Source organism: Pteropus alecto, unplaced genomic scaffold (genome assembly GCF_000325575.1).
Source record: "Pteropus alecto unplaced genomic scaffold, ASM32557v1 scaffold97, whole genome shotgun sequence".
In the NCBI taxonomy this organism is placed as follows: domain Eukaryota; kingdom Metazoa; phylum Chordata; class Mammalia; order Chiroptera; family Pteropodidae; genus Pteropus; species Pteropus alecto.
The window spans coordinates 78,213-91,562 of record NW_006439713.1 but is presented as its reverse complement, the minus strand read 5'-3'; the positions used below and the strand labels follow the sequence as shown (position 1 = coordinate 91,562).

General features: G+C 48.7%; 2 protein-coding genes and 1 pseudogene across 5 annotated transcripts in view; 1 reads left to right on the top strand and 2 right to left on the bottom strand.

Moving 5' to 3' along the window:
* Positions 1–13,350, bottom strand: part of HSF2BP (heat shock transcription factor 2 binding protein) — a 55,632-nt gene that overhangs the window by 40,912 nt on the left and 1,370 nt on the right. For 3 of the 4 annotated variants that reach the window (XM_006916758.3, XM_025050209.1, XM_025050210.1), the window contains exon 2: positions 12,489–12,639. In XM_006916758.3, the coding sequence (XP_006916820.1) occupies positions 12,489–12,636 (148 nt within the window). In that variant the 5' untranslated portion in view covers positions 12,637–12,639. Of the gene's footprint in view, positions 1–93; positions 408–12,488; positions 12,640–13,350 lie in introns of those variants that run through there. The other variant, XM_025050211.1, reaches the window with a different exon arrangement.
* Positions 11,800–11,918, bottom strand: LOC112483804 (annotated as a pseudogene).
* RRP1B (ribosomal RNA processing 1B) overlaps positions 12,979–13,350 on the top strand; it is a 26,136-nt gene continuing 25,764 nt past the window's right edge. The window contains exon 1 of the mRNA XM_025050196.1: positions 12,979–12,990. Within this exon, the coding sequence (XP_024905964.1) occupies positions 12,979–12,990 (12 nt within the window). The remainder of the gene's footprint in view (positions 12,991–13,350) is intronic.

Below are 13,350 nucleotides of genomic sequence, written 5' to 3'. Positions count from 1 at the left end.
AAAAGTCCTGCTTCTTAAGTTTTTGTTGGTGTTTAGGCCATAGGACAATGCACTTTTTTCGCTGTTCTGTTTGTTTTGAAGGCCTCACTTTACCACCAGATCTGCACCCAAGGCTTTCAGAACGTGTGTAAAGGACGGCAGGCAGGGCTGAGAAGCCTCTGGCCTCACGGGCAGACTTGTACCTGCTCCATTAGACGCAGAAGGCAGCTCCGGGAGGGGACCGTGCCTCTGGGGCTGACTCACAAAGCTCGGCCCGACTGGCAGACTGACGCAATGGCAACAGCTGCAGAAGTAGTCAGTGGAGGGTGACAACACGGTGACGGAGACAAGAAAAGGCCACAGTGAAAGGTGGTCACTGTGAACTCCTTCCTCTCCACCACGGAGCTTAATGATTCAAATGGCCAAAGACAAACCCAAAAGACATCCATGTTAATAAATTTGAAATCAAACAAATGAACTAATTTAAAATCAAAAGCACTATCATTCTAAATAAAAAGTATTATGCTGCAGAAATACTGACCTTCAAAAGGCAAAGAAATACAAAATCTAAAATTCTGAGTGCCTTGATCTCCAGGACTGAGACATCAGCACTCCAGATGCCGGCATGCACCAAGGCTGCGTGAGCACGGGAGCTCAGAGCTAAGGGTGGAACCCCGCCGATCAAAGTGCCGGTAGTCGAGGACAGTGGCCCTCAGACTTTGGGGTGCATCAGAGTCCGCGGGAGGCCCTGCACCAGCAGGCTGCTGGGACCCGCCCTCGGTTTCCGGTTGAGCGGGACTGAGAGGGGCCCGAGGCTCCGCATGTCTCACGCGCTCCTAGGCGAGGCTGATGCGGCTGGCCTGGGAGCGGACGCTGAGGACGACCGCTTTGCGACAACAGTGTCGTCTCTCACCACTAACTAAACGAACTGCACACAGCAATGACGCGGGGACCAGCATGGGAATGCTGAGGAGGAGACACGGAGGGCAGTGAGCCAGCCGCGCAGGGCAGTCCCCAGGAACGGGACCTTGCTCCACTCTCGAGAACGTGGCCCCCAGTGACGTGCAGACGAAAGAGAGAGGGCGCGCTGTGTAACCCAGGCCTCCGAGAGAGGAAGCCGAGCAGGAAGCTCAGGGGGCCGCTGCGCGCGGGCATTCCGCAAGCTCTGCAGAGTAGGCGGTCTCGGCGTTTCCCAGACACCCTGTGCCCCCGGAGGGAGATTAGAACAGAAAGCTAAATATTCAGTTAGAGGTTAGGAAAATGGCAAAGCTTCTCGTAAAAGATGTTTCTTAGAAACTGGGGTGAAGTAACATGGGATTATTTCTTCTCCCGTACATCAGTCTCTCTTCTGCGCTTTTAGGGTGCATTCTGCCACCAAATGCCTTTCACTGGAATTCTTCAATTTGTCCCACGAATCCTGGTCACACGAGAAATCGACATCCAGCGCTCCGCTTAGACACTCACGATGTTAGTGAAAGCACGTTATGCACACGCGCGGTGTTTGTGATTACACATGAAACACGAACTGCACGTGGTCACGGACAAAAAGACACCAAATGAGAAAAGGGACTAAGACAGTTACTGTGGTGTCAATCTTTTGCAGTTAAATTTTTTTCTATTATTAAACTGCACATTACTCAAACGCAGTAAGAAGATATAAACCTTAGTGTGTGTAAAATTCTGTAGGAATTAATCTGACCACCCGAAAGACTCTTTTCTTATGGTAATGCCATAATCTCTCACTCTGCACAGCTGCACAGCACCTGACTGTGAGTTCGCATAAACAGGCTCCCCCACAGGGTTCGGTCAGCATGGGGTGCCACGCCCACCCGCCCGGGTTGTCCAGGAGCCAGGTGCCTTTCTGCAGTCTGAGGCCACCGCCTGGTGGCCAGCTGGGAGCACTGCGGCCGCCACTGCCTGCTGCAAAAATCCCACCTTGCATTTTCAGCTTGGCCCTCAGCAGGCCTGCCACCGGAATCACCGCGAGGGCACAGATTTTCATATTCTGTTTTCTAATACATCCCAAATGCCTAGAACAGTATATGGGTCGTAGTAGGCACTTTATAAATATTGGTCATGTAAATGAAATTCACTTCTTTATACATTCTTCCACTAATCCCTGAATAAAAATACTTTGAGTATATATCTCATTTTTCTATGAGAATATATTACTTTTGCAACCTTTTTAAAATCAGAGCCATAAAGAACATGCACAGTGAACGATACGTTACGTACAGTCTAGACATGACCTTCCCCAGCCTCAGTAGAACAAGGCGATGCCACCTAGCCTAGACTGTACTTCAGCGGCTCATCTTTAGCATTCAAAATGAAGGAGAAATCTCCATTTAAGTATTAACTGAATAAAGGGTGACCTAGATAGAGTACCAACATACAGAAACAGTCTAAATCACAGGCCATGTCGACATCTCTATATCCGAAATTTACAATCCTTTTTGATAGTTTTAATAACATGAGAATGACTATTTCTTCATGCTCAGCTTACTTACAAGGATACAGAGAACTATACACAAGCAGGATAAAGAGAGCTACACATGAAGACACGAACCACAGAAATTCAAACTATGCAGAAGGGATCAATTTCTCCTACTCTTTCTGTGTCACCTGGCATGTTTATAATAGATTATCGGTTGCTTCCTATCAGTATGAAAATGTTTTTAATCAAATTAGCTGAGTCTCAAATTCAAAATAAAATCTTTTTAGTAGCCATTAACTTTTACCTTCTTATAGCTCTCTAATAGATTAGAAAAGAATTTAGAATTAGCTGCTGACAGATTCCATCTTTACTCTGAGCTGAGCATTTGTTTTCTCGGGCTGCCGGCCGTCACAAAGTACAGGCTTTCCCTGCTATCTGAAAGTAGACAGTCCTTGCGAACCTTCGTAAGGGCGTAAAGCGAAAAAGCAATTCCCTTAGGGCAGATCTTGCTAAGGGATGCACAACAGGAAATGAGATAATGCACAGCTGCGTTAGACGGGCCGCTAAGCGTGTCTCCGGAGCAGCGTGGCGTCCCTGCCTGTTCCCAGGGCCTCTGCCAGGGCTCTCTGCAGAGCAGAGTGCTGTTTTCACTCTTGGCCTTTTCTCGCAAAAGCGAAAATCGCTTTTGAATTTCTTTCAGTTAGCAAAAACAGGTACTAATAAAGTAAGTCTTTCATAAAGGTGAAGTGTCGTAACGTGAACTTTTGAAAAGTAGGTGGCTTAGAACAGAAATGCATTCTCTCACAGTTCTGGAAGCTACAAGGAAAAAATCAAGGCGTTGGTGGGCCAGGCTCCCTCTGAAACCTGTTGGGGCAGACCCTCCCCACCTCTCCTCACTGGTGGCCCCGGAGACTCCTAGGTTTGTGGCAGCACAATTCCGAGCTGCCTCCGCCTCCACTTGGCCTTGTCCCTGTCTGTTCACATCACCTTCTCCGTGTGGGTCTGCTTCGGTGGCCAAATCCTCCTTTTATAAGGACACCGGTCATATTGGATTAGGGCCGCTTAAAGCCCTCATTTCAACTTAATCACCTCGCACCTCAGTGCCACAGGCAACCACAGTTGAAAATATAAGTTGAAAAAGCGAAAAAATGAGAATATTCCAGATTTCATTAAAAAAAAAAAAAACGCTGAGTTAAAGAACTTAAATGCATTTGAAATCCTAAGGCCCATTCTAAGCCAGCCAAACACTTTAATTAGCTGTCACATTTCTAAAACAAACCAAACGGGGTAGGAATTGGGGCTTGAACCACAACATGGAAATAGCACTTTGTTTCCTACGCTGCCAAAAATCTGCTTCCAAACCTGCTCTTCTTTTTGTCACATAAAGGCCACTGGAGTAATCTTTTACAAGATGAAGAAAATGTGTGACGAATAGGAATCTGTCCTATACTGGCGCTGCCAATGTACCTGGCATTACCTTACATCGCTAACTTTTCACACCTTCATGTTAGAGCCCCTCAGTTTACCTGTAAATTATCAAGGAAAAAGGCCGGATCCCACCCTTTTTACATGCCCACATGACCTAGCTGTGCCTCACAAATAACAAGCATATAATATCTACCTTATTGATTTATCGACAAAATTCAATTAAAAAACGTATCATTACAAAAAAGAAAAAGAAAAAAAAAAAAAACCTAAGCTCACACTTGCTGGATTCAAATGAATTCTATTCAAGTATTTCCCCAAGCAGAGTCAGGGAATTTTGCGTCTCACTTCCTGGCATATGGATATAAACATAACGTGAGGATCGGGGGTCAGGAGTGATTCACTCAAATAACGTGGGCCTCTACCCTCTGTTGGCCTCCCTTCCACCTCCTCTGTCCATCAGCCCCCTGAGCCTTTCTTCTTTCCCAGCCTGGACAGTCTCCACCCTGCTCCACGCCAAGAGGCTGAAGTCAACGTCCACAGCAACTGTCCTCCCTTGCTTACGGCTGCCTATTGGGTTCGGAGAATGGCAGGCCTCACGGGAAACAAGGGCAGGAGACAAGTGGGGACACTGCGTCACCCACTGCATCAAGTGAGCAGGAGCGACACCTTCCGGGTGAGGTGGTGGCCCTGCTGAGCACCCGCCCTCCTGTGAGTCTGGTGGCTCTCCTACTGCTGCTCAGGCTCCAGGGGACCATCATGCCCCCTCTTCCAGTTCCTGGGGCTTTGTAAGCCTCTGTCCGTCACCTCTTCATTACATTGTTTGTTCACCCCCTTTGTTTCCTGCCTGAACATGAACGTGATATACGCTGATCTCACCTCATTTGGGCCGCAGTAACTTTTGGTCAAATTAAATAATCTCTCCCTGGTGCTCACTCCTCTGTCTCATTCTTTATGACCATCTCTCTCACTCGTTATTTCTATGGACTAAACATAATTCTTCACTGAGCTGCAATGGAAGTCCCGCTTCCTTCTCAAGATCAAACTCTTGGGAACTTAATCTCAAAACACCCCACAAACACCCCAGAAATCACGTATTGCAGTGGTTTTCATCCCCGCTGCTAAAAATCCAAGAGTACATCAGGGACACTTATAGTTCTGTAAACACTTAATTAGTCTCTCCATTTTACAGAATGGTTTTAAACTTCTGACTTGGAAATAACTTCACTTACACAATGTTACATAAATAAAAATAATACGATTACCCACATATTCTACACCCAGACTCACCAACTATTAACATTTCACCCTATTTGCTCATCACGTGTACCATTCAGAAACATATATGCAAAATGTTTTTTGAGCCATTTGAGGGTAAGTTACATATATCATGGCCCTTCACTCCTAAATACTTCAGTGACTACTTCCCAAGGGGTAATGTCTTAGATACCACTATACACAGCTGTCAACTTCAGAACAATTAATACTTAACACTTTTATCTACCATTGACATTCAAATTTTGTCGAATGGCCCCAAATTGCCCTTTATAACATTTACTGTCTTGTATCTTTAGCCTCCTTGAATCTGGAACATCTCCGCAGCCTGTCCTTTCTGTATAACATTACGATACATTTTTGCAATTTAAAAATCACAACGCACACGAAAGGACTTCCATTTCCAGCTACTACGGTGATGCAGCAGATCAATCTTCCCACCAAGAATAACTAAAAAAGCAGGCTTTAAACAAAAGTTGTTCAAAGGCATCCGAGAGCTACCAAGTCACACGGGCCTCGAGGACCAAGACCCAGGGGAGGGGGGAATGCTCTGATGTGGGGAGCAGGGAATGCCCTGATGTGGGGAGCAGGGAATGCCCTGATGTGGGGAGGGGGGAATGCCCTGATGTGGGCCGGCCCACTCCCCACTCCTCTCCGCCCAGGCATGGCAGAGAGGTAGCAAAGCGAAGCAGGGCAGCCATAGCCTCACCGGGCTGGGGAAATAACCGTCAGCTGTAGAGCTACCAGACAGCCGAGACTTGGGGAGGGTCTGGTCCTGGAGAAGGAGGAGGCAGGAAACGCAGATGCCATCAGAGCCACTTCTCTCCTCCGGGCACTCAGCAGTGTGAGCCACGCAGAGGGGCTGCTAAGGGGAGGCAAGCAGGCTGAGCAAAGAGGCCAGGGGGCCAGGGGGCCAGGGTGCCAAGCAAAACTCGCGGAACAGAGAAATCAAAACTGAAGGCTGGAGCCTGCCATGATGGAAAGACTCTGAGAAACAACCCAAGCTCTCAGCTGGACCCCGCGCAGGACTGAACCTCTAGGAGGGAGAAAGAACTAGAAATCACAGGCCAGCTGGAACTCAGACTGAGGCCAGGTGTGAAACTGCCGTCCCTGGCTGGATGAAGGTCTACTCTGACGCGGTTCCCATGGGTAGAGGCCGGAAAAAAGGACTCTTTCCTGGAGAAAAATGTCATCTAGAGCCTCTACAAGTTTTCATTTAAAAAGTCCATTAATCAATAAAAAGATTACCCGGACTACCAAGAGGAAAAAACAGATAATAAAAGCAGGCCAATGGGTGAACTAGATATTGGATTTACAGACTCATCCTTTGAATTAACTGAATAGGCTCCAGAAAATAGGCAGAGAATTCCATCAGGGAACTAGAATAAAAAACAACCCAGTGGAAAATTGTTACAAAACTGATTAATACTAATTAAGGTGGTCAGCTGGCCACGTATGGGTAGTGTATTTTTTAAATACACATGAACAGCATGGATTATACACGTTCATCAAAGTTCTACTGGACCGTGCTGAAAGACGCAAGGTGCTGGTGTACAGATTTTAAATTACACATGTTTTTTCACTGCTAAAGAAAGTTTGTTAGTCAAACCTCTCTCCCGTATATCATGTCTGCAGTGGTTTCTATTCATTGCTGACACTCAATGAACAAGGCTGCTTCACAGTATTAGTGTTTAAATACATTTAAATAAATTTTAAAGGTTAAAACCAACGTTGCAGATTTTTAAACATTGGAAATGAGACTGCAATTTTGTTGTGTATCAACATGTAAAATTAAATAACTCTTAACTCCTCAGAGTAAGTATCTGACAGACTGCCACTAAGCTGTCAAGTTGTTTTTAAATCGTGTCATTTAACATCTCAAATGCAACATAATGCATTTGAAAAGTGTTTTCCACAAGACAATGAAAATTCAAGCAGGCAGTGGCCTTTTCATCTCTCTCCAAAAGAACACTTAGACCTTGTGATTCAACCGTGAAACACGTTTCTGACCCTTCGGATTTCAAACTTTGACATCAGTTTAACTGAAAAGCATCCTGACGTTGCAAGGTGAGCTGTTTAAAAACTTTACCTTTGCAACTCCTTGTCTTTCTCTTGCTATTGAACAACCAAAACCAAAAACAGAAATTGGACTCTGAGGATGGGCCTGCAACTCTTCCAAAATCTCCAATATTAATTTTTTTCCATCGAAACACCTTAGTTGTACCCATTTATTTGATAAATAAGTGTTCTAAAACTGAATTTTAAAAAAAAGCCGAAAATACAACTTTCATGTATTTTACATGTGTTGGAACCACCATAGACTATGTAAAATTTTATTTTTTAAAAAAGGATTCTCCAATTTACAACAAATTTCTGACACCCATGGATACGGTAATGTCCCTCACTGTTGGACAAATATGCACAGGGAGGGATCCCAGAAGGGGAGTGAGCTCGCCTTGACCTGAGCACTGCGGCGCCTCAGAACTGGAATTCGCACCAGGTGGGTCTACGCCCAAGCCTCGCTCCACCTCTTCCTCGTCCGCGGAGCGCGCGGTGTTGGAGGCTGCACGGAAGTGCGCCCTCGCCCTCGCCCCTGCCAGGGGCCCCCGCCGGAGGGGGTCCTCTTTATCGACGGCGCCCCTGAGCCAGGCGTTGTGCCCAGTACTTCCCAAAGAGGGTCTCGTTTTAAGACCTGCCACCTCCTCTGCGGTTAGCCTGAGTGTCCAGGTTCCAGACAGGAGTCAGACGCCATGCTCGGCTGAGCCCACATCTCCGTGCGTCCTCGCCGACCGATCGCTTCTTCCCGCCTTCCTTCCACTCCAACCACGCAGCCATGGTCCCAAGACCTGCCCTGATGAGCACGCGATCATTCATTCTCCACCTTCCACCCAATCCCTCAAACCTGCCCCACACTCAGATACCAAAGTCATCCCCCGAAAACAATTTCAATTGCCATTCTGATGTCATCTCCATGGGGTAACATCCAGTTGCCTCTCACCTCAATCACCCAGGATTACTTTCTCTCCTATAAACTGCTCACCTTTACTGACCTCAGCTCTATGACGTCCCAACTCTTGCTCCAGGTACCAAGCAGGAAAACCAGCCTACTAACCCGCCACCTATCCTGCTCGCTCTCTTGCCTGAGGTTTATGCATGCCATCTGCCTTGTCTGGAACAGCTTCCTCTTCCCTTCCAACGAATCATGCCTCTCTCAAGGCCAGCTGGTCCCTACAGGTTCTCAGGCGGCACCGTCATCAGTGTTACTCCAAACTCCCCCACGTGCCCGCCCAGCCTCGGGAAGGGAGTTACTGCGCTCCAGTCAGAATTAAGCCTCTCCACTCAATCCTCACGTGTCACCCTAAGTCCTCAGCTGCTTTTCACAGCGGGCGCCAGCCATGATCCCAGCCTGCCCTGAGAGAGAGGCCTCCCTCCACTCAGCTGTGAGGCTGCCCCTCACGCCCCCCGGCCTGCGTTCACTGCTACCTTCGAGTTGCCCTTCGTCACTGCTGAAGACAGGAGACACACACCAACTCTCGAAGCAGAAGGGGCACTGGTACTGGTCAAAACCAAGAGCCCTCCTGGACCACAGGGCCGGGGAGGGCAGAAGAACAGACATGTCAAACAGCTCTAGCTGCCGCCATGTGACCCCTGGGTTTCCTCTGTGGGATCCTTTTTCCGAGCCATGGTTCACACGGTTAGTCTAGGAAGACAGTCCCCTGGGAAGGCCTAAAGAGGGCCAACAGACCTAGTCCTTACTAAAAAAGGGAGAGGAGTTTCTTTCACGTCACCCAACAGGTAGGAATACAAGAGCCAAAATTACGTGAAAGATGACTTAGGGCAGGCCTCAGGCCGGAGAAGCAGAGGTCTTCAAGGGCCAGCTGAAGTTCCAAGTTCACAGTCAGGCTTCCTGCAGCCACCACAAGCACGCTGATTCTCCCTTTCTTGACACCCAGTCTCCTATAGCACGTTTGGCTCCCGGAGATTCCGCTACAATTTAGGAGGGTGGGCCCCCCACCAACTTGTACCCTAGGATAAGAATGAAACCATGTTGTCTGAGGGAAGAGGACGGGGTGCTCTGACGACTAACAGTGATACGTCAAATCTAGGCAGTCAGATGACAGAGTGAGCTGGGCCGGAACTGAGTTCAGTAACACACAGGCTTTCAAGCCATGGCGCAGTATTGTTTGGATTTTTGGATGGCAGTGGGTTTTGCAGGTTTGCTTTTCAGTTGTTGGTCTTTATCCTAAGAGCAAAGAGAAATCATTGAAGACTGAAGCACGGGAATGACATAAACAGATGGAATTGTTAAAAATTAATTGAGCTACAGTGTACGAAACAGGCTGAAGAGCGACGAGTAGACACTGCCCAGAGGCAGAGATTCAGGCAAACTGATAGGGGCCTGGATGCAGGTGGTGGCAGCGGCAACGCAGGCAGAGCTGAGGACGCACCACGAGGGAGAAGCGCAGGGCTTACTGGCAGGCAGGTGGGGCTGGACAGTGCGCAGGAGGTGGGCCACGGGGAGGATCCCTAGTCTCTAGTTTGGATGGCGGTGCCCTGGACACTCGGGCAGCCCAGTTTTGGGTGGGGTGGGAGGATGGACATCATGAGTGGGGTGGATCTCATGAGTCAGACGTGAGAAAGTCAAAACCAGCTTGCCCTGAGAAAGTGAAACTCTGTCCTACAATGTGTCAGGCTGGGGTAAGACACACATAAAACCAGCTGCCAAGTTAACAGGAAACAGTATTTCTCCCAAGGACACACTACAACTGTAAAGTGTCAAAACGACCCATTCATCCAGTGACTACTGATTTCTTATTCAGAGAAAGCTCAATCTAGAAAATCGCACGCCATCAGAAGCTTTGCTTCTGTCAGCAAGAAGGAAACCGCCCACTCTCGCCTGCAGAATCAAAGTCACTGTGACAAAGGGCAGCGGCCTTGATTTCCAACTAGCTACAGAGCTCCAAATAAGGATTTCTAGACTCTATGTTCTGCATCTGTCTAAATTTTCCAGTTTTCCAGGAAACAGGACCTGAGTCCACTGCAGTGGGACCTGATCCTGACCCTTCACACACAGCCCTGCTTTGCTTGCAGCCCATCAAAACACGCTTCATCTGCACTTCACTGAAATCTCACCCTGTCCCAAATCCTACAGCAACTCCATCCTTTCTTTTGTTGGCAAGATGCCCACAGTTCCTCTGGCGTGTGGTCTCCCTCACGACAATGAGGCAGTAAACCTAATCTTGTGAGATTATAGGTTCTTCCTGATGGTCACAGACAGACTAGGCTAAGACACTTAGAATTTGACGTGATTAGGACACACGTGAGAAGATACTGGGCCCCGAGCCTGGAGAGGTTTGAGCTGTAGAGAAATCCAGGAGACGCTGGCGCCAAGATGGTAACTGAAGCTGTGTGTGCACAGATGGCCCAGGGGGAGGCCAGGGAGCGCGGGGAGGAGGCGGCCCAGGCCGCAGCCTCCAGCAACTCTATCCGCTGACAGGCTGCTGCAGAGGATGAATCAGCAAAGGAGACTGAAAAGAAGTGGCCCAAGAGATCAGTGACAACAGTGACTACATGGCCTGGGGAAGGCCAGGGACTGCGGGGCAGGATTCCTGGAGTCTGACTTTGATCAAGTCACCACAGATTTGTTGGTGGCCCTCACTTTTATAAGCACAATGTGATCTGGGTAAAGGACTTATATCCAAAGACTGACTCATGCTAACCAGTCGCGAGCCCCTGAGGTAGTTTTCAGAACACAGTTTATTGATTTGCAGTGAGAAGTATAACCATACTCCGCTACTGGTCAGCACTTTCCTTCCCTGGAGACAAATGCATTCGGGGTGACTGTTCTGAGGGTGGCGAGATGAGCATGGGATCAGAACCAGGAAAGTTAAGAAGCCAATGACCTGGAGCCATGGAAACCAGTGACATGGAACGTATCCAGCAGGGTCCCAACGGGAAACAAATCAATCCAGGTGTCAAGGCTTTATAGAAAGGGCTACTCACAGGGGAGAGCAGGGATGAGAGACCCAACGGGGCTGGTGAGGCACCCAGGGACTAGCAACAGCCCCCCAGCTGAAGGAATGACAGGAGGAAACAGCGCCACCGGAGCCCAGTGAGAGCTGAGACTGTGGAGCAGGCCCCTCGGCGGGAGTCACACTGTGAAGGGACAGGGAAGAACACGCGGCCTCTCTCTCCGTCCACCGGTGCCGTCCACTGGTGAGCCCGTCCCCCGGCAGCCAGCAGAGGAGACAGCGGCAGCGGCCTGCAGGAGTGCACCTGCAGGAGTGCACCTCCCGGAGCACGCTGGGGCAGAGGAGAGACTGTCTGAAGATTCCGAAGAGCCTAAACAGGCTGGGGAACCATGGTAACCATGAGCACGCTCCCTGTAACTGGATATGGCTGCCTCTTGACCAAACGCGTCTGCACAGACCAGAAACTTGTCCTGTTAGGGTACCGCCTTGTCTGAACTAGTGCTAGAAACACAACCCAGGCCTCCCAGGTGCACCTTTTCTAGAGGTGATAGCAAACAAACACGCTGTGCTGAATTAGCCTTAACCACTGAAGACTGATTTGTCATTTGGCCTCGATTAGTTGTTTTTTTGTTTGTTTGTTTAGGCGAGGCAACCCTTGGTTGACCCCACAGATTGCAAGGACCCTGTGAGCTTACAATCCCTTTTTATTTTTTAGGCCTACAGAACCTGGTCTTCCTAGGTGGTCTCCCATGCAAGTACTAACCAGACCCGACCCTGCTTAGCTTCCGAGATCAGACGGGATCCGGCGTGTTCAGGGTGGCGTGGCCGTAGCATTTGGCCTCAATGAGGCAATTGCTGCATCAGTCATGGAACATCTCCAAGAACTTCAATAGGCTCCTAGACTGGACACATAACAGCTCAGCTCAGATCTCAAAACCTGAATGGACACATTCTAGCAAACCTGAACTTAAATCAGGGCTAGACACTGCCCAGTCCACCAACCTAGAGACAAGCAGACATCCAGCCACCTCTACAGTCACTTAACTCCATGCGAGGTTTCTCACATGGCGAGATCCTTAACTGACACCAGTAAGACTTAATTTTTAGAGCAGAGCTTTTCGACTGCAAAAGTATAAAGCTCTTCCCCCAAGGAAAAGAGGTGAGAGAAAGAAGTCGGTTAACAGACACTCCAGAAATCTAGCAGCCCTTCCTCCAACACAAACTTACACATTCTGGTTACTCATTTGAGTCCTTCTCTTTCTTATGACTTATCTCCCAAATGTAATTGACTATAACTGCACCTTAAAGTTGACTGACAGTTACTTTACAGGTGTTATGTAGGGTTTTTACTGGAACAGGCTGCTGACACCAGCGATAACAGCTAGAGATGAAGTAAGACTCACTGTTTTCTATAATCTTTAATTTCTGGAAGCTTCCCAGTACTTCCCCATTTAGTATCCTGGGTAAGAAGTCTCGTATTTGCATCACTTCAGTTGTCAGCCGTTCCAGGTCCTTCTTTCTGACTTTAACGAATTCTTCTTTAGTTTCCATGTGCTAAGAGAACAAGCAGACCTTAAAATTATTACATTTCTCTTCGGATAACTAAAATCAGCAGCCTAGGCCAGCTTGCTTCCTTTAATGCCTCTTATGCAGTTCTGAAATCATTTCTTTACCTAATGTGCCCACTGCTGTATATATTAGATCTTAGAACTGAGGGCCCAGCCTTCAAAATGGGAGCCAATTTTAAGTGCATACAAGGCCCCATGCCTGAAAGCCAAAAAAAGCCAGCATCTTTTTCTTAATGTTTCAGCACCAAGCTGGATGAGCCGAGCCTTCGCTGGCCTCTCATTTAGGGTTTACAACCGCACAGTTGTCCAGGTCAGAAACGGAGGCATGGGGGGCTGGGTAACTTTCTCAAAAGTACAGCCATTAATCCGGGACACAACCAAGATCTGAACACGCATCTGGCCACTTCTCCATCGCGTACCGCAGACGTGAAAACGGGAAACCCTGAATCTACACTAAGCCCGGACACGCGCGTCACGGCCCTGTGGGTTCAGGGAGGCGGGCCTTGGGGTGGCAGGGGAGCCCCACCATCGCCTCCATTCGAGCCACCGCGCCACGGGGCGGCCTCCTGGACCGGTGAGCACTGTTTCTGAGGCACGGTCACCCTGGCCCCACCTGGCCCCCAGACCCAGGCCACCGTCCGCTGCCGAGGCCCGGGGCCGGTCCCCACGGGGAGGCAGACGGTGGCAGGTCAGAACG